Raw genomic sequence first — 26,497 nt, 5'->3', positions numbered from 1 at the left:
GTACATAACTCTAATAATTACTATACCTAGCTAGGATTAATATAGTAATTTATATTACATGTATTTTGCTAATCCTTATATAATTAAATTTTTTTATTAACCATGATATAATTAGATTTAATTCATATAAATTAAATACATTAGATTAACTACAATAATTAAATAACTAATAACACAATCTAACCTAATTTAAATAGTAAATAAATAAATTAAAAAAATAAATTGCACATAGTGCTCGGCTCAGCCCAACACCTCACAGCATTAGGGTGCTGGGCCGAGCCTAGCACCACAATCCTACGGGCGTTGGGCCGAGCCCAGCACCCAAGCGCACCTGAGAGAAGAAGAAGAAGAAGAAGAATAATAAGAGGAGGACGAGGAGGAGAAGAAGAGGAAGAAGAAGAAGAAAGGGAAAGAAGTGGGGTCGAGTTGCAAGGGAGGGGAACAGCCGTTGGTGGTCACTTAGTGGCCGGCCTCGTGGAGAAATAGTGAGAGGTAGAGAACTAAAGAGAGAGGGAGAGAAAGAGAGAAGGAATGAGAGAGAGAGGCTCACTGACGAGTAGAAGGGCCAAGGACGACTCTTCCTAGCGGTGGGAGGTCGCTAAGAGACTAGAGGGGGAGAGAGAGAGAGAGAGGTTGAGAGAATGAGAGGAGAGAAAATTAGAGAGAAAGGAAGAGAGAGGGGTCGGGGTGGTCATGTGGCAGCGGCGGAGTTGGTGGGCTCGGTCCCACCTCCACGCGTCACTAGGATGCCAAGGTAGAGTGGCTCGATGGAGGTGCGTGGCACCTCCACCGTTGCCACAGCATGCAAAGCACAAGGCCGACCACAACGTGGTCGATAATATTGTGCCCAGCTATTTTTTTTATTACTACTTGGGTTATTACACTTTTAGTGGTGGGGTGTGTCATGGTACAGAAAATAATTGCTCCATGAGATAGGTCCAATCTAGTGAGTCTCATCTAGAGAATATTGGGAATCAAGTTTGCCGATCGTCGCGGGCCAAGTGACCTCGTTGTTGAGGCTGGTCACATGGTCATAGGCCTATGGGTCTGACTCTTGTCGCGCCCAAGCCACATGGAAGTTCAGCTTAGTCTTATGGTGTGAGAGTACGAGATCATTCCACCAATTCTCCTCAGGCTTGTACTTATGCTCAGGGGTCATGCACATAACTCACAAACTAGTTTGCACGAGGTGGTTGAATTGGTTCGCAAAAATCTAGCCTGCCTAAAAAATTGTGCACTTCATCACTTCCATGCACTTGCTTAGCCCTATGGCTGAAATTGGCTTCCTGCCGAGGGGCGCTATAGCCTCGATGGATGCTAGGTAGGGTAGGTGGCTGGAGGTAGTTGCTATTCAGTGGGGTGCTAGGAAGAAGAAGAAAGAAAGAAAGAAAGAAGAATAAGAAGATAAGAGAAGAGAAGAAGAAAGTAAAGGAGAGGTGCCTGGCCAGCGGTGAAGGGCTCGACCACTATTGTCCAACCAGCGGTCGGCCTCTCGCTGGCGGCTCGGCTCCGACGAGCCTAACCCCAAGGGCAAGAAAAAGAGAGGAGAGAGGAGGGAGAGAGAGGGAGAGAGAAAGAAAAAGAAGGGAGGAGAGAAGAGAGGAAATGGGGCTCATCTTGACCACCGTGGCGACGGTGGCAGTGACGGCAGCAGTGGCGGGTCGGCGGTGGTAGTAGAGAGAGAGAGAGAGAGAGAGAGAGAGAGAGAGAGAGAGAGAGAGAGAGAGAGAGAGAGAGAGAGAGAGTGGGGAGAGGAAAGGTGATGGCTGCACCGGGGCACGACGCAGCCAACTAGCTACAACTGGTTGGTTGCGGCAGTGACACTAGGGGTGCGTGGCACCCCCATGCCGCATGCCATTGCATGGGCACGAGGCTAGCCACATTGTGGCTAGCCATGTCATGCCCATAATAATTTTTTTTAAGGTTGGGTTGTTAGAAAATCGACCAGAGCGACTCCTGCTCCTCCTCCAACGGCGACCTCTGACTTCCTCGGCGGGATAAATGATATTTGTCTCAAGCCTCACCTTCTTCGTTCTCTGGTGAGAGATCGCCTCCCCAGTGCTGACGAGAAGTTAGGCCGCAGCTCAACCAACCACTAACTTGGGTTGGGCTACACCTAACCAAAGCCAACTTGCGTGGGCTCAACCCAACCCAAGTCCACCACCAACATTGGACTAGGCAATAGCTAGCCCAAACCAACTTGGGCTAGGTTGATAGCCGCTCAACCCACCCAATAACTAAATGGGTTAGGCTAGACCCATCCCAGCCCAACTCCCACTTAGGTTCGGTGCATGTTGGGCTGCACCTAGCCCAAACACACTTGGGCTGGGCCACAGCCCAGGTCCTACCACAACACAACCCATGCAGGCCCCAACAAGGCCCCAACAGGCCATTTTGAATTTTGGTTTAATCACAAGGCCCCAACAAAAAGAAAAAAGATAAAAAAAGGCCAAAACTGCTTATGTGCAAAAATGTTGATTTTGTACCACTAATATTGAAACTCAATTTGAGAAATTTTGTATGCAAAAATGTTGATATTTTTTACTTTTTATTTTATTTTAGTTTTTGATTTTTTGATTTTTTGATATTTTTAGCCCTACCCGATTTAACCTCTACAACTAATACCTAAACTAGGGGTGGCAATCAGACCGAGTTAGTCGAGTTTGGGTTGGGTCAAAGTAGTACTAACACGAACACAACCCGTTTAATAAATTGGTCAATTTTTCTATACATGAACACGACCAATTTATTAAAAGGATAACATGACACGATCTGTTTAACCCGTTTAATAAATAAATTATATTTTTTATACAACCCGTTTAACTGGACATGACTCGTTTAACCCGTTTAAATAAACATATTATATTTTTTATTCAACTCGTTTAACCCATCTATACAACCCGTTTAACATATTTAATTAATTTGGGTAAAATTTTCATTTAAAACCCTATATTAAGCGAATTTTTTGTCAAAATGATATTGCATAAAAATAGGGTAGCTAGTGAAAAATAATTGTTCTTTCATTTAGCACACTATATACAACTAATAACCCGTTTAACTAGTTTATATCCATTTAACACAACACCCATTTAACAAAAATATCACACATTTACACAAATCGATTAGATTTATAATATTACGGGAATATTTAGTAAAAATAAATTCAAATTGGCTCAGTAGTTTTCGGTGATGGGAGGCATCGCCGGAGTTGGCGAAGCGGCGATGGCGGAGGCAAGGCTCCAGGAGCTGGCTCCCATGGCGACGAGCTTTAGATCTGCTAAGGAAGATAAGGCAGGAGAGGTCAGAGGCGACTAGTGCGACTGAAGATGGAGAGGTTGTCGGTGTGGCCAGAGACGGAGAGGCGATGGCAAGTGGAGACGAGGACGGAGGCACTGTGGCAGGTGGAGACAAGGACGGAGGCACCGCGGCAAATGGTTGAGACATGTAGAAACATCGAACGAGGATGGCAGGCGGAGATGGGGAGCGGAGACGCAACGATAGGTGGAGATGGAGACGCGAGAGGCGACAAGCAGCAGGCACGGGAGGCGGCAAGCAGTAGGCGCAGGAGGAGCAAGAGGAGCATGCGCAATGGTAGGTGTGAGAGGCAACAAGCACGGAGGCGCGGGAGAAAGAGATGGGGCAATTTTTTTTTCTTTTGAAATGCTGAGGCAGCTGGAGAAAAGGAAATGAAGAGATTGAGATTTTAGAGAGAGTTATATATATATAGGTTAGCGGGTTGACCCGACATGACTCAACCCATATATATAGGTCAAAGATGAAATTTTTAATAAATGTGCCAGAGCGAGCGAGTTTGACAAAGATATTTTAATAGAAATGTCCACCTCCTCTTTGTACGCACTAGCAAGGATGAGATTTTTTTGGTAATATCTGCTCTAGATTAAAAGATATGAAGATCAAGCATATTTGTTATTGGAAAAAGGATATATAGTGGCAAAATTATTATTTTGGGTAATAGGTCTAATCCTCAAACCTTTATTACTTTGCCTCAACCGTAACCTTTATATTTATAGGTGTAGCTCGCTTCAAGTTATGAGAAGTTGAAAAACAAATTAATAATCTAAAAAAAAAGGTTCATTTAACAAATTAATAATCTAAACAAGTTCCATCCTCTAGCTTGCCAACATAAATTTCCATCACTTTGGGACCACCTTTTAATTGTTCTCCGAGACAATATATGTCTTCTACTACCATTAGGGTGTAAACAAGCCGAGCCTAAGCGAGCTAGCTCCGGCTCAGGCTCAGCTAAAAATTAATTTTAAGCCTTAGAATTGGGCTCAGGCTAGGCTCAACTCAACTTGAGCTGAGTTCGAACCATGCCAAACCAAGCTCGAGCCTGAAATGAACCTATCATCAAGCCAGATCGAGTCCTAGCTCAGGCTCGGCTCAGGCTCGATATTAATTTCAAGCCGATTTTAGCGGCTTGAGCTCGGCTCAGCTCCGCCCTAGCCAATCCAAGCCGCTCGTGCTATGACCCACCAGATTTTGCCGACATGGTCCAAACTCATCAATTTGACCCACCAGATTTTGCCATGTGCTATGCCGTTCGCTCATTGGACGGTGGAGATATATGGTAAGAATTAATTACTTCTCGCTTTTGAATGTGATCATCTTTATTTATATATTGTTTGGAGTAGGGGTGAAAATTGATTGAATAATGCTTAACCCATATCCAAATCCATATTTTTAGACCGGATACAAATATTGGACAAAATTTAAAATAATATCTTAATTAAACGGATACGGATAATTTTCAGATAGAGAATCAGATCTTAAACGGATATTGATTGAATTTAAAAAAATTATAATATTTTATTTATATATAATTAACACAAAAATATTAAGAGTTTTACAACAAATAAATTTTTTGTATAGAGCCTAAGCAAGCCGGCTCCTACTCAGGCTCGGCTCGATATTAATTTCAAGCCAATTTTAGTGGCTTGTGCTCGGCTTAGCTCTGCCCTAGCTGAGCCGAGTCCGAGCCGCTCATCGAGCTTGACAGCCTTATCTGGTGGAAGCCCAAATCACTGGAGAAGCAACTAAGGCAGCAAGGCATCAAAGGCAACCCTTACAGGCTCCTCTATGGGGACATTAAGGAAGAAATAGAGACCATCAATGAGACATGGTCTAAACCCATCAATTTGACCCACCAGATTTTGCTATGTGCTATGTCGTTCGCTCATTAGACGGTGGAGATATACAGTAATAATTAATTACTTGTTGGTTTTGAATGTCATCATCTTTATTTATATATTTTTGTGGGTTTGGAGTAGGAGTGAAAACGGATTGCTCAATCATATCCAAATCCATATGGATATTGAACGGATATCAAAATTTAAAACCATAACTGATACAGATAATTTTTGGATAGAGAATCGGATCTTAAACGGATATTGATTGAATTTAAAAAAATTATAATATTTTATTTAGATATAATTAATATAAAAATATTAAGAGTTTTACAACTAATAAATTTTTTGTACGTCAAATATGTAAAATTAGACAAATTAATCTCTATAAATAATATATAATGTATTATTAGTGATAATATTAATATTTACTATTTAAAATAAGCAAACTAAAAACTGTAAATTATTTAGAAAAATATGTGAGTGAATGGATATCCGATATCCGAATTTTTTTTTTTTTAATTCTATCAGTTGAATTCTATATGAATAGGATTGAAATTTTGTAGCCGAATCTGGTCGGATATAAATCCGACCCGTGAGTCTAAACCCTGTCTCTCCCCTCTCAAAATCGGCTCCTCGTCCTCCTCGTCCTCCTCCTCCAATGGCGGCCTCTGACTTCCTCGGCGGGATAAACGACATACGTCTCAAGCCTCGCCTTCTTCGTTCTCTTGTGAGAGATCGCCTCCCCGGCGCCGACGAGAAGCACCCTTTTCCGAACCCATCGGAGCTCTCCTCTATTCTCGCCTCAATCAAAACCCACGGCTTTCTCTCGGAGGATATTCCTGACCCGCCCAATGAGAAGTTGGCCGAGGCATGGCGGTCTGCCTTCGACGCCTGGGTCGATCGCGTCCTCTCGCTTGTCTCCAGTGCAATGGTAGTTGATATTTTTTTAATCATATATTGTCTTTTAGTTTGCTGAGTATGACCGGGGAAAATTTGAAATAGGTAGAAAAATATATCCTTTCTTGAGTTTTTTCTTCTCTTATTTTGCATCCCTTGATAAATGCAAGACTCGATCGCTCAGCTGGGTTTTGACCTTTCTATTCTCATATGTTCATGTGCGAAGAAAAAAAAAGGAGTTTTAAGATGACTCGGAAAATTTTATATGTTTGACAATTGATATTTGTTGGAAAAAGGACAGGTGAATTGCTTTCTAGAGTTTCCTGTGGAAATTATGCCATGTATATGCTGTTCTAACACCTGAGCAAGGAGATTTTATTGCGAATATTCACTTGTATGCTCTTTGTTATGTTTTGTTCAACTTCTTTAGAGTAAAAGATTTATGCCATCTTTTGTGATCTTTTGTCATTTTAAATGATCTAGCCAGACAAATGTTGGGCGGGCACTTGTTTACTAGGCGTGACCATTGCAGAGTGCAGCACTGATCGTCTGGCAGCATCATATTCTCTTTGGTTTGAGAGACTTCTGCCAATTATTCAGGTTATTTATATTGATTGTTGTGCTTTAGATGCTCTCTTTCAGTGGAATCTTCTTGCTAGATTGTTAATCATGTTTCCTTGGAGTCTCAAATCAAATGTATAGGTTATATCAATTTCCGGGGTCCTGTGCCTATCTATGCTATATAGTTCTATGCTATATAGTTATCTCCCTGTTCTGGGAAGAATGAAATGCTTCTTAGAGGCATCTCCCATTGGCTTCTGTCGTAATTTTTTTTTTCTCCAAAACCAGAAGAAGAATGTTTGTATGAATTATATGATGTTGAATATTTGATTTCTTACTGCCTGATGGAGGTTTAAGTTCTTTAGCCTTTAAGTTCTTTAAGGTGCATATCATCTGTTACTTTTTATAATCTCCCTTTTATAAACACTAGAGAATCGGTGTTTTTTTTTATATGTAGTCCTATAAGCTAAAAGGTCAACTTATTTTTTTTAGGGCACTCCCTTGACTCCACTACATCAAAAGTATTAAGCTTCAGGATTTTAAGTTGTCTTTAGAAAGGGAGATTTAGGGGCATGTGTTTTCTTCTTAACTTTCTTCTATGATCATGACTATAAATGTAGTTCCAAGGGGCTATACTTCATACACTTCTCCAATGGGAGGAAAGATTAGGGGATTCTTATTTAGGAGCTGGAGACTAAACATCACTAATATTCTTTCTTGGTACGTCAACTGTTACGAAGTATGGATAAAGATTCAGATAAGGGATAATGGTTGCAACACAAGATAGAACACCATACGATCTTGAAAAATAAGGATGGAATATGCTTAGGATACATAGCTCATACATGTATATTTATCATAATCAAATTGGACATTTGACTTGGTAAGAGGTTGTGTCATTGGTTATAGCTTCAACCCATGGGTTACCCAGTTGGACTATCAATTTATCTAAAATAATTTTAATATTTAAAAAATTTATACATAGTTCTAACTAATTCTAAAAACCCAAAAATTATTTATAAAAGTAATATAATCGTAGGTCTTCTATTGTTTAACTTTTTTTTTACTAATCCTTACATGTATAAATACATCAAAAGCCAGCCACATATCAATCAATTTCTGAATATTAAAACAATAGTAAGTTACTAACTAAACATATTCCACACATAAATGCAGTCATTAACAAGAAATGAGATAAAAGGCTACTCCATTTGATAAAATTGATGTTCACAAAATTTCAAAACACAGTAGAGTTTAGCTGTCTCAAAGACTATGACTTATAATAGAACTATATCATATTAGACTTATCAACTATCATTCTGTTAACTTATTGAGTGCTCCTATTCCATTCAATTCAATCCGTGCAAATCTCTAAACAGGTAATTTGGTTGTTATTATCTATCTCATCGTTAAATGTAAGGTTCAAAAACTCGATATCAGAATTGAGATTGGATACGTATCGGCCGTATTAGCCATCGTATTGGATTGAACTATTTTTAATTACGTAAAATTCTAAATAATATTTAAAAAAACACATCTTTTTAAATTTAGAAAAATATTAAAAACATATAAATTTTTTTTATCACATATGAAGCCTAAAAATTAAAGAAAAAAACCCACTCAAAACCATAATGAACTTCGATTTAAATTTGACAAATTTGTATATTTATAAATTATTCATGATTTCTAGTTTCGGTCGATCCCGAGTGCGATCGGCTGATACCCGATTCATTTCAGGTCGGGATAGGCCGTATCGGTCGATCTCGCCCAAGACGAGCATGGGTAAGAGAGAAAGAAAGGGGAAAGAGAGAGAGAAAGGGAGGGATCAAGAGAGGGAAAGAGAGGGAGGAAGAGAGAGGGAAAGAGAGGGAGGAAGAAAGAGAGGGAAAGAGAGAGAAAGAGAGAAAGAGAGATGGAGCAAGAGAGAGGGAAAGAGAGGGAAAAAAAGAGAGGGAAAGAGTGAGAGGGAGAAAGAGATAGAGTTTGTGGGTTGCAGCAGTAAGAGGGAGAGGGAAAAAGAGAGAGATGAGAAGAGGAGAGAGACATGGAGAGAAACCAAAAATTAAAAAACTATGTTAAAGAGGGAAAGAGGTGGTAGTCGGTGAGGGAGAAGGAGAGTTTTTAAGGGAGAGAGTTAGTAGAAGAGAGTTAATTAGGGAGAGAGTTTGATAAGAGAGAGTTAGTGGGAGAGAGTTTGATAAGAGAGAGTTAGTGGGAGAGAGTTTGATAAGAGAGAGTTAGTGTGAGAGAGTTTGATAAGAGAGAGTTAGTGGGAGAGAGTTTGATAAGAGAGAGTTAGTGTGAGAGAGTTTGATAAGAGAGAGTTAGTGAGAGAGAGAGTTTGATAAAAAAGAGAATTAGTAGAGAAAAGGTAAGAATTTTTTTTATTTGTGTGGGAGAGAGAGAGTGTGAGTGGTAGAAAAAGGGAGAAATAGAAATTGAGAAAATAGAAGGAGAGTTTTTAAGGGAGAGAGTTAGTAGAAGAGAGTTAATTAGGGAGAGAGTTTGATAAGAGAGAGTTAGTGGGAGAGAGTTTGATAAGAGAGAGTTAGTGTGAGAGAGTTTGATAAGAGAGAGTTAGTGGGAGAGAGTTTGATAAGAGAGAGTTAGTGTGAGAGAGTTTGATAAGAGAGAGTTAGTGAGAGAGAGAGTTTGATAAAAAAGAGAATTAGTAGAGAAAAGGTAAGAATTTTTTTTATTTGTGTGGGAGAGAGAGAGTGTGAGTGGTAGAAAAAGGGAGAAATAGAAATTGAGAAAATAGAATGAGAGTTTTTAAGGGAGAGAGTTAGTAGAAGAGAGTTAAATTAGGGAGAGAGTTTGATAAGAGAGAGTTAGTGGGAGAGAGTTTGATAAGAGAGATAGTGAGAGAGAGAGTTTGATAAAAAAAGAGAATTAGTGGAGAAAAGGTAAGAATTTTTTTTATTTGTGTGGGAGAGAGAGAGTGTGAGTGGTAGAAAATGGGAGAAATAGAAATTGAGAAAATAGTATTTATTTTTTAGTTTTTAGACTTTATATATGAATAATTTATATTTATATTTTATTATTATTTTTCTAAAAAATTAAGAATTTTTTGTATTTAGAAAATTATATTAAAATACAGGTCGATACGGACGGTCGATACTGCCGATACGGCCGATATATATCATTTTTTCAGACGGTCTATCCCGATCCTGATTCTGATACTTAGAACTTTGAAATTATTATTGCAGAACAACAGTGAAGGGGGAGATCTCTTTCTCATTGTTGTTCTACAATCAAGGTTCTCAGTTTCGGCCGATCCCGATCCCAGCTGAAACCCGATCCGTTTCGGTCGAGATCGGCCGAAACCGAAACGGGTGGGAACGGGTCGGATCCGACCCCCGGGGGACATCAATAATTGATGTCCCCACCCCCCACCCCCCACCCCCCCACCTGCCTCTCTCCCTTTTCTCTTTTCCTCTCTTTCTCTCTTTTCTTTCTTTCTCTCTTTCTCACGGATCTCTTACTCTCTTTCTCACCGGTGACTGAGTAGTGAGTAGATCTCCGTCTCTCCGGTGACCTTAACCTTCGGCGACGTTCTCCGACGACCTCAATCTCTAGCGACCTTGGGTAAGTTTTTTTTCAGTGTTTTTTTTTTTCCATTGTGTAGCAGCTGCTGCTGCAGTAGAAGAGCAGCACTGTTGCTCTGTTGCTGCTGCAGCAGAGACTTCTTTGCCAGCAGAGCAGCAACAACACTTGGTGCTGCTTATGCAGTTATGCCTCATAAATTTTAAATTATTTTATATTTTATTTTGATTTTTGTTTATGTTTTTTAGTTGCAGAGCTAAAATATCAATGGCTCCAAAAGAGAAGTCATATGATACCGACATTGGGTGGCAACATTGCAGCACTATTAGGCAAGATAAAAGGCGCGTTAAATGCAACTGGTGTGGAAAGAAAATGAGTGGTGGTGTCAGCCGTTCGAAAGAACATTTAGCTGGAAGACAAGGAAATGTAGCAGTTTGCACTCATGTGTCTTTGGAAGTTAGAAAACAGATGTTAGCTTATTTAATTGGCAAAAAGTAGGATAAACAATTGATGCATAATCTTGTACACACTGATGATGATAGTAGTGAGCAAAATGAGGAGGATGAGGAGAGACAGATGAGGAGGGCAATAAAAGAGAGCAGAAATATGCATGGAGAAGAGGAAGAGATGAGAAGAAGCACTGGTGGTAACTTTCAGAGATCTAGATCAGTTAATATACGAGGAGAGAGAATATGGGGGCAGTAGTTCTACCCATAGGACTCCTGGTGTTATAGCAGAGTCTGAAAATATTGGACCAATGGATACATATCTTCAGAAAAAAGGGGTCGTACATAGACTTCAATCAAGACAGCTCTCAAAGGAATTAAAAATGCAAAGAAACACACTGGTAGAGCTATCTCTAAATTTTTCTTCTACAATTATATTTCTTTCAATGTAGCTGATAGCCCTTACTATCACACTATGGTGGATGCTATACAATCAGTAGGGCCTGGTATTCCCCCTCATAGTTCAAATGATATTGCTATTAAATATCTTGACACAGAAGTAGATAAACTTCATACTTATATTGAGACATTTAAACGGTATTGGGATGAATTTGGTTGTACACTGATATGTGATGGGTGGAGTACACAAAACAGAAGAAATATAATTAATTTCTTAGTGTACTCTAGCATGGGGACAATATTTTTGAAGTCTGTGAATGCTACTGCTCATTTCAAAAATGCAGATTATATTTGTCAGTTGATGGATGAGGTGGTACAAGAAATCAGTGAAAAAAGAGTAGTCAAAGTAGTTATTGATAATGGGGCAAATTATAAAGTTGTTGGAAATTTACTGATGATTAAAAGACCTCATTTATATTGGACGCCATGTGCTGCACATTGTATTAATCTGATGTTAGAGGATATTGCAAAAGAGCCTGAAATTGACATGGTCATATGTGAAGGTCAGAGGTTAACAAATTTTATATATAACCATGGTTGAGTTCTTAATTTACTCAGGCAGATGACTGGTGGTAGGGAGATTATCAGACCTGGCGTCACTAGATTTGCCACTCACTTTTTAGCCTTGGAGAGCATTATGCGCTATAAGGATGATATTATGCGGATGTTTACATCACAGGAGTGGTCTATGAAAATTAAGAATATGAGACCTAAATATAAATTTTTAGGTGAAACTTTGAAAAATATGGCTCTTGGAAATACATTTTGGGATAATATTACAATTGCCACCGCAGTATTTGAGCCTCTTGTCAAAATATTAAGACTTGTAGACAGTGATGACAAATCTAAGATGGGTTTCTTATATGAGGCAATTGACATAGCTAAAGAATCAATAAAAAAAATGTGGGCCAAAATTATAGGAAGTGGTAGAAGATGATTGATTCTAGATAGAACAAACAACTACATAGAGATATACACGCTGCTGGTAAGCATGCTTTTAAGTTTTAAGTTTTAATTTACTTTTATTTATGAATATTTAAAAATTTGAATGCTTACAAATTTTAAATTTCTACAGGGTTATTTTTTAATCCAAGATTTCAATTATCTAAAAATGTCAATAATGATAGTGAAGTCTTGTTGGGGGTTAGAAAGGTAATCAGCAAGCTTGAGTCTGATATTCATAAACAAATCCTGTACGATAAAGAAATGAGTTATGATTCAATTAAATAATTTTATTATTATTTGTTTCAAGTTTTAACTTTCAATAATCAATATAATCAATAAGCTAATAATATATTTCTGATTTCAGATGGAGAGATATAGATTGAGAGATGGGCAATTCAGTACTGCTAAAGTTGCTGCAGCTATATCTCATAACACTCCAGCTGAATGGTGGTCTATTTATGGATGGGAGGAGGCACCAAATTTGACGCCAATAGCAAAGAAGATTTTAAGTCAAACTGTGTCTTCATCACAGTGTAAAAGAAATTGGACTACTTTCTCCTTAATCCACACAAAAACACGCAACCGATTGACAATGGAAAGATTAGAGAAGTTAGTTTTTTGTCATTATAATATGAGATTGAGGGAAAGAAATTTAAGAAGAAAGGCAGAAAATGAACAACTGATTGATTTAAATCATGTTTTTGATGAAGAAGACCCATTGACTCCATGGATCAGAAAAATAGAGGACAGGTTATTAGATGACAGAGATAACCCATAGTTAGATGAAATATTGGGAGAGACCACGACGAGGGCAGAGGCTGGTACGAGTCATTCAGCAGCGAGAGATAGTATACCTACTAGTATTAGTCATAGTCCTAATGATACATATGGTGGTGAGATCATTCCATCTACATTTGTTAAAGAAAGTTAAGGAGGCATAAGGAGTGAAGATAGAAAAATTGAGGATATATATACATATCAGCGACATCGTTATGAGATGCATTTTGGTTCCTATAATTATGGTACATCAAGTATTTATTGTTTGGAGCCATCACAAGATCCATATGCTAGTTATTATCCTCAGTATCCTTAGTATTCTTAGGCACAAGATCCAAATGCTGGTTATTATCCTTCTCAAACGCAAGTCATACAATAAGATCTATACAATATGACTAGTATGATGGAATCACTTTTTGGAGCATCAGGTCTCAGATATCAATATTTACAAACTTATGGTGATTATGATAATGAAGACTATAGAAATTTACGAGAACCAGCTTAGTATTCTACAAAGTTTTAAATTTTGAGTAAGTTAATGCATTTTTTAAAGTTTTTAGACTTCATATGTGAGTAATTTTTGTTTTCTTATTTTTTGTCATTTTTTCTAAATTTTTCTGCATTTTTCTACATTTTTAAATAATATTTAGAATTTTATATAATTAAAAAATAGTCCGATCCGATACGTACGGCCGATACGTATCGTTTTTCTGGACGGCCGATACCGATCCCGATCCCGATACTGGGAACCTTGTCTACAATAGTAAAAATAGAGGAGTTAAAGAGTGGGTGAGAAAGAGAAAAGAGAAATGGAAAAAAAAAAGAAAAAAAATGCTCACCCGAGTTTACTAGAGCGCAGAGTAGCTAGAGAGCTCACTAGATTGGTCACCGAATGACTCGATAAAGTATGAGAGGTAGGACAGTGTGTATGAGAGATATGATAAAAACTAAAAACTTAAAAAGAAGGCAGCTGATGATATCGATTACTTATGCCTCCTAGGTTAGATATATTTTAGATTCAACTTGAATTAGAAAAAAAAGTTTCGGCTAATATGATCGAGACAGATCGGCCAATATGGTTGAGATAGATTGACCAATACGGTTGACAGACTGGCCAATAAGGTCGCGACAGGTTGGCCAATATGGTTGAGACAGATCGACCCATACCGTCGAGACAAATCAGTTGATACGGCCAAAACTAGCCGATCCTAGATCAAAACTAGTCTCTAGATTGGTTTCCAGTCAGGATCGAGATTGGCCATGGTCGATCCAACTAGAGATTGGCTGATTTTGGGACCATGGTTAAATGTATTCCCAAAAGCTTTTAATGCATTTGCATTCTCCACTCTAATTCTACTTTGATTATCTTGCTCATTTCTATGAAAAGAATCAAATTCACTGTGTTGATTGCAATTCTCTATCATCATCTAAGATAGAATATTTACTATTTTGTTTTAATTTTAGGACTAAATTACCCTTAGAGTAAGTAATAATTGAATGTTAAGGACTGTTAGGTACTTTTGTATAAATTCTGAACCACTCGTTTATTAGTCCAATCACCTAGTTTGGTCTGATTCTAATAACTATGTATATATGTAAATATTTATGTCTACACATACATATCAGTGTACTTATGTACTTGCATTTTCTTAATTGAGGAAGTAAATATTCATAACAAACAGTCTAATATTTTACTAAGATGTAAGATAAATATGCATTTAATCTATAAATCATAAGAAATTGACCAATGCAATATGATATCCTGATATAGATCATTACATGGGCAGGCAAACTAACTCTTTTCACAAAGAGAACCCTCTAGATTTGATAAGAAATGAAAGGTAATAGTCCCCTTCAATTTAACTCGTATTAATAGAAATCTCAGATGTATCCATGAAGTATTCACAATATTAACTTTTTTCTTGGATACTTAAAAAGAAGTTCCTGATATGTATCCGGAACTCCAATAGTATCCAATATGTATCGAAGTATCCTATGAGTATCATATCTAATACAGATGCACAAGAATATGGAAGATCTGTGCTTTCTAGGTGAACCACTATCCACCATCAATTGACAAGAAAATGGAAGATCTGTGCTTTCTAGGTGAACCACTATCCACCATCAATTGACAGCAAGAGAGTGAGATGAGGCGTTATGTGAGAGATCAAGAGCCAGGACTTAGGAGCACACCATATAGTGGTGAACAGTAGAGATTGGGTTTTTCTTCTCTTTTAGTGGGCCTTTGATACATCACATAAATCTGCATTCAAGTCTGTTGACATGCTTTTCCATCTACATATCCTCCTACTGCCATTTGCATCTGCCTCACGGCTAAAAGAGGCACCATTCTCACGGAGGACTGACAATATGGTCCATATGTGGCCCAACCACATTCTTGGTTTGCATATACCATATGCAGTGTGGGCTGGCAGCCATCATGAATGGTACTGGATTATCAATAGAATAGCACCTTGGATGAGCTGTGCTACTTCATGCTTCAACATTAACTTTGATAAAAGATTTAGAAGATTAACAGATAGATGCCACCATACTGTCCATCTTATCTAGAAAATTTGACATGTTTTGACATCTATATATCAGTATACCATGATGCAATATTCTTGCTGAAATCTTTTAATTATATTGCAAATAGTGTTGTACAATATTTGAGGTGCCTCGTATTGACGATAATTTGTTTTCTATTAGCAGCTGCCATCCAGTACCTATTATGTAAAAGTGGCTTCTTGTGCTTCCTTTGCTGATCTTTTCACAAGGTTTGTTGAATATGGTACATGAAAGATTCTTCTGTACTAGAAATTATATTTTCTCAATATTAAGTTAATGCTCACAATAATAGTTGTGTGGTTGAGCCATCTGCAGAACCCTCTTCTGATATTCTTTTATAATATGTGCTAATTGACAGATTTATTTAACTTATGAAAGTGCTGATTCAATCCTGCACCTTATACCAATCCTTTTCCTGATTTTTGGGTTGAACTAACTTAACATACAGTATGCAGGGGATTTCCACCTTAGGTGGCAACAGAGCATAACTTTCTCTAATATTGTGAGACAAGATACTATTGATGATGAGATGATTAGAGTGATTTGTCTATATTAAGTAAACTCATGCTTTTAATTCGGAAAATAATTTAGATATATATGAACTGTATAAATTGGTAAACTAATGCATCAGTCTGATGGTTCTTGGTATTCATAATTGTTTAACCTTATGTACGTTTTGTTCGACTATTTTTCAGTCAATCCTTTGGCGTATTTCATGATTGAACATATTCTATATTTTGCATGTACAGCCAAGAATTTGCAGATATCGAAACATACTCTTATAGTTGTATGATATTGGCTCCTTGTTAATGAGCCACTCCTTTTCAGCATGAATTTTCAGTTTTTGTCACTTTCAGAATATTTCTGTCTTCCTCAAAGACAAAAAATTGATATCTTTTCAGTTCTTAGACTTATTTCTTAAATTATTATTTCCTCTTCTTTCAGTTTGCTACTAACATGTCAATTTCTAGACAAGATTATGGACCATGTTGGTGTTTGTCACCCAAATTTTTTGAAGATCTATCTGAAATTAATGCTATTGGAATTCCACTAGACAAGAAAATTCTGGCAGCAATGGCTTGTTTGCTACATCGTTTAGGTTATATCAGTCATGTAAATCAGTCACAGTACATACATTACACCACTGTATTATGCCAAATTTTAGCTGACATATCAGTACCATATTCTAATGCAATATTTCTTTATGGAGAATGATAAATTGATGGCACTACTTTTTATGCTTATTTTTTTAAATATTATATTCCCAGGTATTCTTTCTTGTGTTCAGGTTGGCTGGTCTTTTGTATTTGAAGAAAGATACGACATCTCTTGCTGGGAGACTTGTCCAACCAGTGCTCCAGTTGTTAAATGAGAATGGTCAAGTGGCTATATGGGTTTGTTTCGTTTCTCAAGAAACTTTCTTTACATTGCTTCCTGGTTGTTACTAACTACAACTTTAAGAATCTTATTGTTTATCCATCCAGGAAGGAGCAGTTGATTTGTTATGTGTGCTTATGAAATTTTATCCATCATCTATCAATCGGTACTATGACAATGTGAGATTGCTTCTTGGCCCTCATTTTGTTCTTGCTGAAAGAACTCTACCATTTCATTTGTCTGTCTTTTCCTCTTGCATTCTGTTGCAATATTTTGTGCACCTTTATGTGATTGACATTTACAAAAGAAAAGTACTATGACTCTCAGATGTTAAAATATATTTTATTTTATCCGCTTTGATTGAACTTTTCTCAAGAATCTTAATGCAATTTTAACTTTGTTGACTGCAAATGTCGTGGTATTGAGTTGTCTGTGAGGTGGAATCTTCAGACGAGCAAGAGTCATTAAATGTTAAAAAGTGTAAATGCATCTTAGAAGCAACGTATAAGTTATAAAATTTTAAACTAAGTAGAATTAAGATAATATCTGCATGTGTATTAACATTACCTGGAACATATAGTCAGGTAAGGTCCTGTCTTTCTTGCTTTACTTTGCTAATTAAACTTAAGTAGAAGTATACCAATGGCGAGAACTTTAAGATTCAATACCTTCTTTGGCCTTTGTTCTCTATTCAATCGCCCTCAAGATGTTTAAGATCATAATGGCCACAGATTATTAATTCAGCCTTTGCATTTTCTTTCTATATCTTCTCATGAAGATAATGGGGCAAATATAACCCTGCAAATCAGGAAGCATGGATATTTTCATGTTCTATGTGTGTCAGTGTTAGTAGCAGATAAAATAGTTGTCAAGTATTTGAAAGAAGCATATCAGATACTTATTTGAAGTACTTGAGTTTTAAAATAAAGAAAAATGGGAACAGCTAATACTTCTTCAATACTTTCAATAGCCATGCAATAGAATTAGTGATTTATCTGACCTTTCATAGTATTTAATAATTTGATCTGGATGTTCAATATTACAATTTTTGTTAACCTTTTGACTTTATTTAGGACTAAAATGAGACGCTAACTCAATAGAAATACATGGCAGGTTGAATTTGGTCTTTCATCAAAAGTTATATCCACAAAATGCAATGTGCATATATCAAAGGTAAGGTGCAGAGATTCCCTTAACTTGAGTACCACTCTTATTTATTTGTTGATTGAAATATGAAGCAGGCAAGCTCTTGGCTATGTGCTCATCTCCATCTTTCTTTGTCAGCATATTATATTTTAAAGAGAATGATGGTATATTCTGTTATTGCTTCAGAAATTTGCCAGAAGTTTGGCACTACTACCGCAGGTGAGAGGTGATGAAGATAGTTGGTCCTTGATGATGCAAAAGATACTGATATTTATAGTTATGCTTCTTAATGATGCTTTTGAGGGACTAGAGGAAGGTAATCATACTGGATAAATTTTGGTGTATTCAATGTTCTCTCTTCTTCAAGTCTTCTTGGGGTTTAACAGTTAGTAACACTTGTGCACTGCAGAAAATAAACGTTCTGAGGTCATGAAGTTATTAGTTCCCCCAGGAAAAGACCCCCCTCCACTATTTGGAGGTCAGTTAAGGTATGAAGAAGAACCTGACCATGCAACCAGAAGCCTTCATGGGTCTGTTGTCCCAATGGTGTCTACTCTTATTTATTGCTGTTGTGATATGCTGACAAATCCTTATCCTGTTCAGGTTGGTCATTTATCTATTTTATTTTATGTCAGAGACTGTCCAATCGTATACTTTATTGAAATATTGTGGATTACCTACAGAATACCCATTATTGGTCTTTTGTCTTCTGGATGCTACTAATTTAACTTTTACACGTCTATTGGTCAATAGGTAACTGTTCCTGTTCGCCCTTTGCTCGCTTTGGTAGGTAGGGTCCTCTTGTTAGATGGTTCCTTGCACACAGCCCTATTGCCTTTCACAACCTCCATGCATCAAGAACTTCTCTGTTCAGTACTTCCTTCATTTCATATGGACTGCTTGGATCTTTTGATTGCAATTATTAAAGGGTTGAGGAGGTGAGATGATTAATCTTCTAGTGGGACTGAACACTATGATTCTATGTTGACATACTTATCTTGTTCCTTCCATGATACTGTAGAACTAGTTTTCTCTCCTACATATTCTCTTTTTGTGAAGGTGTTATTGATTATTTGAGTTATTCATATTGAATAGTCTTTTTGTACCTACTCTTTCTCCAAAATTATTTTGGGACTTCATATTTTGATGTTGCATTGAACAGCTTATGTTGACCTATCAATCCTAATCTTCTTGTCAACTTTGGTTTATACTTGATTCTGTAGTTGTGTAGTGTGTAGAATAGTTTGACATACTTAAGCATATTCTCATTATGTTTCTCATTTTCCTGCAGCCAACTCTTACCTCATGCTGCTAATGTTGCGCAACTCCTAAGAGAATACTTTAAGAGAGTTAAATTGCCCTCCCTGAGGGTTAAAGTCTATTCTGTCGTTCAGTTATTGCTGATCTCAATGGGTGTTGGTAGGTCATTCTTTTTCCTATTTGTCTTATTTTTCTTATTTATCTTTAAAATGTGTTTGGTTGCTAGGAAGTAGGAAAAGAAAGTGACAATTCTTTAGTAATCTATTACTTTTAAGTGTTTGGATGAAAAAAGTGGAGTGGTAATTGAATTTCATCACTTTCCTAAAGGTCATGTTTGGTTGTCGAGAAGTGGGGGAAATAAAGTGGTCTCGAGAAGTAGTTCTTAGGGAACTTACTTCCCAACAAAAATTTACCACTTTCTATTGTTTGGTGAGACCAAAAAGTGTAAGATTGAAACTAAAGAGTTTCTTATTTTTTATTGTTTGGTTGAGGGCAGTAAAAAACTGAAAGTAGACTTTCTCATGTTTCGGTGTTTAGTTTGAAAACAAGAAAATTGAAAGTAAGGATTTAGATATTAGTGAGATAATATCTTAAAACTAAAATGATGATTCGAATAAAAAGAAAAAGAAAAAGGACAATGATTTTGGGCTAAATGTAAATATGAAGTACTTGAGAGAAAATGACAAGTAATAAATGTACTTTAGAAATAAAAAGTTCTTTAGAAAAATGTAGATCTGACATTAGAATCATCATTATTTGTAGAAAGAAAAAGGACAATTAGGGTGCACCTTTGTGGATCTGAAATACTTTAGAAAAAGTGTTTATACATCTAAAATGATGAGTAATACATGTCAAGTAATAAAACAAAAAAAGTACTTTAAAAAATGTCAGAAGTACTGTGATTCTATTTATATTTTTTTTAATGATGATAGCTAATTAAAATAAAATTTTAGTCAAATATTACTTACAATTAACAGTAGTATGATTCTTTCCTATCTTTTTTGATGGATGTTATTCTTGGAAGAGGAAGATGAAGAGATCATAAATTAGGAAAGTGGTGGCTTAAGATGGGGAACTTAATAGTCAGGGAAATAGAGTTAGGAAGTGTGACTCTCCCCTCCTCAAGAGAAAAACTGGATTTGGCTAAAATTATAGAAGTCTGTTAATTTAGGGGAAGTTAGAAAAATCACTTCCTTACCCACTTCTTGCAGTTAAACAATAGAAAGTGAGGTAATTTTTGAAACTATCTACTTCACTTCCCTTCTTTGCAACCAAACATGTCCAATGTTGGCTCATTTCACTTCATCTTCTAAACAGAGAGAGTGACACTTTCCATGTTTTTGTTTGTATGTCATCATTAATTATTACAATTATTCACTTTCATCAAAATCTTTCAATTTTTATCAAACACTGTAAGTCATGGTGATTTACTAGAAGTGACTTCACTAGAAATTTTTACCACTTTTTTCGCCATTTTTTATCAACCAAACACACCCTAAAGAAAATTATTACTCACCTAATCATGTAGATTGTTAAAGTCTTGTTGTCATTAGTGGCATGGAAAAGTGTAATTCAAGGATGCTATCGATTACACCAAAAAGAAAAAGGAAAAGGAAAGAAAAAAGAGAAGAAATGAGGAAATAAAGAATAACAAGACAATATTCTGTGCCATTTGTTGGCATCAGATGCTATCACAGTTTGCTTAAAATGTTGGTGTGACAGCTGACTTCATGCTTGAAATGCATCCTTGGTACCGTGCTTTCTCAAGCCAGATATGGGATGATATGAACTGTAGCTAAGCATTGCACACTTTTTTGAATGAAATCTTAGAAAGCTCTAATGGACTTCCTGCATTAAAAACAGATTCTATTATTCTTGTCAACAACCTGAACCTCTGGTCACCATAGTTATGTTTTCCAATTATAGCCTATGCCTCTTATTTTGCCAAATTTAGAAGAAATTGTCATTTCATTCTAAATCGTTGTTCAGGACTATTCTTATGGTGCTTCAGTCTGTAATTTTGTATAATTGTCCTTCAATTCACATTCTTGTATATGAATATGGCAATTTCCTTTATCCTCTATTATGTTGTCGTGCCAATTAGTATGAATCGATATGTATCATGCAAATTAGCAACATTGATACTCTATTATGGCTGTTCACCCATGTCTACTCATGCCACTAAAATAAAACATATTCTTCAAACAAACCCAATTTGGAGTCTTTTCCATATCTTTTGATTGATTTTTAGTTCTTGACCAATACAAATTACACTTCAAATTGAGAAATCAAAGGGAACTTTTAGTTTTCACAAAGTTATTTGCTCTAAAATAGGAAAATTTATGAGACTAGAATCTAATTTTATGTGTTCTAGTGCTTAAGGACATTAAATTAGCCCCTAAAACCTATTTTAAGGCCTATAAAGGTTTATAGATTTTTCTTTTGGGCATGCCAAAGTTATCTAGTTTGCGCACACCGGTTTGGCGTGGCACGTGCCAACAATGCGTAATGTGCTGAGCCAAGATCGACATGCCCCATGCCTCTAGCACAACAATCCTTGCCTTTATGGATATTCCATCGTGCTATGTATCTTGGATATTTTTATTTTCCTCGTATCTCTCTCTGCATGTATCTCTCTTTGCACTGAAATTGTTTTGTTACTAATTCACAAGGTTGGGCTCTTGACCAGGGATGGCTTTATATGTAGCTCAAGAAATAATGATCAATGTCTCTGCTGATCTGGATGATGGTTTTGGAAGCGGTTCAAAGTCTCTGAGTACATACTCACTAAAAGTAGTAAATGAGGCATCACTTCAGAGGTTCTCTAGGAAGAGGAAACATGTTTCCTCATCACAGATACAAAATGGTGTTAATCTTGAAACCATGGCTGTTAGCAGAAAACCAACTACTCCACTAACTGTCAAGATAGCTGCACTGAATGCATTGGAAACCCTTTTAACTGTGGTATGGTTAAGATTCAAATATTTTTCATCCTTTACATCATTGTAGCTAGCGACATGCTTTATGTTAGCTTTAAATATTAATAATGCAACTTGCCAGAAAGAATTACATCTGTAACCTTGAGCTAACTTACTTTCTTAGGAAGCAGGTGAGGTAATTTCTTGGTTCAGGAAAGATTATCCGATTCTAATAATTCTTTTGTCAATCTTCTAAAGTATCTATAACATTGGAGCACTTTAAGTTGAAACTGCAGTCAAATGTTGGAGTTGCACAATAGGCCACAGGCCTATGATCAAATGGCAAAATGAAGAAAGTAGGCTTGATAATATTTAATACTGGAGCTCTACAAGAAGAGCACTAAATGATGACATAAGAATTGTGATACTTATATGCTAAATGCTACTAAGTAGTGGATCTGGGGATGATGTATTTGTAACCTGTCAATGGATTGTATACTATTTGGAAAAGGAGCTGGTATGTAGTGCTAATTTGCTACACTAAAATCCTTAGTTTAGATGTTTTACTTATTTTTGTTAGTTTACAGTGTTGACTCCTGAATACTTATGTAATTCTTGATGGTTCTTCGTAGGATATGTTTGTGAAGTCACTAGTTTGTTTTAATTTCTCCTGATGCCCTAACATTATTTAGATGCAACATTGGTAGAATCCTGCACAGCCAGAAATTTTGAGTTATTCATTGTTACATTGGACTTTATGCTTCCTTCTGCACTTTGTTGCATGATTTTAGTTTCTTTTGAGGCAGTGGAAACAATTGATGTCATTCCTTATTGCTCAGGGTGGGTCCTTAAAGTTGGAAAGAGGGAGGTCAGATGTGGACCTACTTTTGATAAATGTTGCAACTAATGCCTTTGATGCGGGTTGGAGCTATGAAAGACAATCTGCCATTTCAGAGGAATCAGCTGTCTCTCGAGCAGATTTTCAGCTTGCAGCATTACAGGCACTACTAGCATCTCTGCTCTCATCCTCTGATCATTGTGGCCCTTATTTATCACAAGGCCTCGAACTTTTTCGTCGAGGTAACACTGGTAGCACATATCTATAAGTTTTTAGCTTTTCACTGGATAAAGGATGAATGAAAAGCCAATAGATTAATTGCAACAGTCCAAGATATGCTTAAAGCATGTTTTCCTCTTTTATTAAATAGATTTGCATTTCTGAAACCAACATGCACAGATAAATAGTAAAGTATATCCATTTTTACAGTGTTGCCCTTTGAACTTGGAATAGGTGTAGTTGGTTGCTTAGTTTTTCGGAATGAAGGGATCACATTCTTGTTACCTAATTTTCTTTTCAGGTATTATATTTTGTGCAGTAATTCTTGCTTTTTTGCTATGGGAACTAGCTTCAGTTGTGCTTAGATTGCTGAGGGTAAGAGGTGTATAGTATTGCATAAGTGTTCAACTGTCTAGGGCCACCTATTCTTGCTGTGCACTACATTTCAGTTAGCTCTTACTCCAGAACCTTGAAACCTCTGTCTATCTTTTAAACTATACAATTGTATAAGCACAAAACATCTATTTCCACCTCTGTTGCATTCCTAAGGTCCCCAAGAAATGGAGCATCTTAAAACCTCACTTTTGGATGTTTGTCTTAAAAATCATGGGATGGAGTTATATATTTGTCTTCTTGTTTTCAGAAAATTATTGGTGATATACTGGAACATATTATTGTCTTGGAGGAAGTACTAATTGCTTCTTTAACATTTAGACAATCAAAAATATGAATTTTCCTATTTCAAGTAGGAATGCATGCACATAATTTCTTGAGCTCGGATATGGCAGCACTGTTGCAATTCCATCACCTTTTATGAGATGGGAAGTCCTGCTCATGATTAATAGATTCTGATATTTTCTTATAGTCTAGAATTCAATCTTCTGCAGATTGCTTCTTAAATAAACTACTTTTGCTAGACCAGTTTCTAGTTTCTATTGTAAATTGTTTGCTACTTTTTCTTACACAGGTAAATTAGAAACTGGAACACAGCTTGCAGCATTTTCTGCGCATGCATTATTGGCTTTGGATGTTCTTATCCATCCTCGGACCCTCTCATTAATGGACTTCCCCAATGCCAAGAGCCATACATCTGATGAAGGATTCATTAATAAAGTCCCTGAGGGTACATTCTTTGGTAGTCAGAAACCTTACTTGATCCCGACTTTAAGTGCTGACCTGGGAGCCACAGATGATGCCGAGGATGCTTTTACGTACCTTTTGGACCCTGGTGAAGAGGATCAAACTGTTGGTAGCTTAACAAAGAATTTCATGGCAGGAAGGCATGCAGGAGCTGACATGCTCAAGGATCATGAGGAAGTACGAGGCACTGAGCAGCCTTTGGACAATGATGATGTGGAAATGCCATCTCCAAGCATCAAGGGAAAAGAAAATATGGTCAAGTTGAATAAGATGGAGAACACCAATTCAGCTGCTGCTGCAGCAGTTTGTGAGGATGAGATGGTGCATAACTTGGTCACCAACAATCCGAGCATTCTCAGCAATAACATTGATACATCCAAAGGCCTAGATGATGGTGATTTTCCTTCGAAGTCGGTAACTTCAGCTGAAGATGCAATTCCATCACTGAATACGTCTGACTTCAAAGACGGTTCAGGATATGCTTCAAAAAGCTCTACTGCCTTCAGCCAGGCAAAGGTGCATGATTCTGACTCTGAGTCACTGGATTCATTACCAGATATCGTTGTCGGTGAACCAGATTCAGATTCAGATTAGATATTTTATCAAAATTTTCTGCTAGTAGCGATGTAGGTAATTAAACCTGACATTTTGTATCATTAATTTTGCAGGCCTGGTATTAATTCTGTTTGTTTTGGCGAATTAAACCTACATCTGAGTTGAGCCTTCTTTTTTGGAGATGTAAATTATTTTATTAGTGATTAAATCTACACTTCTACAACCTGGGCATTCAGAGTCAGAAATTTCATCACCCTACAACAGGATAGAAATATTTACTTGGGGTACTTGAACGCTGGCTGTCTCAAAAGGAAAAGAGCTCCTCCTTGGAGGGTGTTGGCTTTTGGCTTGTAAATAATCAAGAGATATGATAGATATTATGATGAATTTATGGCAAAAGAACGCCTACAAGCTTAATCTTGAGCAAGTTAGTAGGCTCTTTTCCTGATGGTTTTAAGTTTTGGCTGAAATGGATCATTTTGGTCAAAAGCGATCCGTTTCGAATCTAGGTTAGATTATAGATTTTAGCCATGATCTGTCTGACAGCCATCTAAAACTGGTAACTTCAGTACTTCACTAGCTTTGGATAGTTTTCGATCATTCTTGATCCAATCCATTAAAAAATAGAAACAAACGAAGGGGTAGTAAATGAGTAGAAATTCTCATAGTTACAATTTTTAGATTTTCATAGATTGCTTTTGATTTTTGAAATGTTTGAAAAGAGGGCGAACTTAAATTAACCAAAAAAGAATAATGTCACTTAGACCGTTTCAACTGATTATTTTTTAGGTACACTCTCTGAACTTTACTATTTTGTTATTCACGTACACTTTTGAACTAAGAAATATATTTACATATATCTCATTGATAGACTAAAAAAGTAACTATATGAACCTTTAAATTAAAAAAAATTAGCTCAAGGGTATGAGTGGTAAAAAAAGTTTAGAGAGTATTTAAAAAACGATGATATATCTCTAAAAAAATATATTTTATTCTCATAGTAATTATTGTAATTCTAGTCTATACAAAACCATCATCACTTTTCCCATTAAAACTAATGGTAAAGATATTTTTCTATTAAAACTGCTAATTATTTGATCATTTTATCCTTTATATTATCTTATTTTAGAATATTTGTAATACCTAAAATATAAAAGTGAGAAAGATTGAGTAAATTAGTACAAGGGGATAAAAAGGGTATTTTAATCTATTCATATTAAAATTAACATTTGTTAACTAGTCACTATAAGTTGGAATCATGAGGGTTAAGTTAAGTGACACAAATAAAGATTTAGATAGCCATTTTGAATTTTGGTTTATCCACAAGGCCCCAACAAAAAAGAAAAAAAAAAAAAAAAGCCAAAACTGCTTATCCGCATAAATGTTGATTTTCTACCACAAATATTGAAACTCCAAATCTCGTCCTTTTCCATTTGAGAAATTTTGTATGTTTAGTTGTATGTGCTACTAATTCTCTTGGCCCGTTTATTTTTAGAATAAGAATAGCTTTATTTTAGAATAAGTCTTCTTATTTTGCTATAGTAACTAAATAACAACTTACCTTATTTTGGAATATTAATTCATTATTTTCTCTCATCTTATTCCATACAACTTTTAAAAAATAATTTAATAATAACTCAGAATTACTATTTTGCTCATAGATTCGACAACACTTAATTACACATCACCACAGCT

The 26,497-nt window shown here is 36.5% G+C and overlaps 1 protein-coding gene across 3 annotated transcripts; it reads left to right on the top strand.

The window, feature by feature from the left end:
• Positions 1–5,753: 5,753 nt before the first annotated feature.
• LOC140782710 (uncharacterized) lies at positions 5,754–25,063 on the top strand. Of its 3 annotated transcripts, XM_073129433.1 has the most exons (14): positions 5,754–6,081; positions 6,531–6,647; positions 15,494–15,558; positions 16,638–16,743; positions 16,834–16,905; positions 17,840–17,899; positions 18,059–18,188; positions 18,282–18,475; positions 18,626–18,810; positions 19,164–19,291; positions 21,822–22,096; positions 22,890–23,130; positions 24,075–24,763; positions 24,916–25,063. In XM_073129433.1, exons 1-14 carry the CDS (start codon positions 5,809–5,811, stop codon positions 24,925–24,927), a joined length of 2,547 nt encoding a protein of 848 aa, XP_072985534.1. In that variant the 5' UTR covers positions 5,754–5,808; the 3' UTR covers positions 24,928–25,063. The 3 variants fall into 3 exon arrangements, with proteins under 3 accessions (XP_072985534.1, XP_072985533.1, XP_072985535.1); XM_073129432.1 differs by having other exon boundaries at positions 24,075–25,063; XM_073129434.1 differs by having other exon boundaries at positions 5,758–6,081; positions 6,535–6,647; positions 24,075–25,063.
• The last annotated feature ends 1,434 nt before the right edge of the window (positions 25,064–26,497 follow it).

Source organism: Typha latifolia, chromosome 2, assembly GCF_019914945.1.
Source record: "Typha latifolia isolate L0001 chromosome 2, TyphaL0001v2, whole genome shotgun sequence".
In the NCBI taxonomy this organism is placed as follows: Eukaryota; Viridiplantae; Streptophyta; class Magnoliopsida; order Poales; family Typhaceae; genus Typha; species Typha latifolia.
This window is presented reverse-complemented; position numbering and strand designations above follow the sequence as displayed.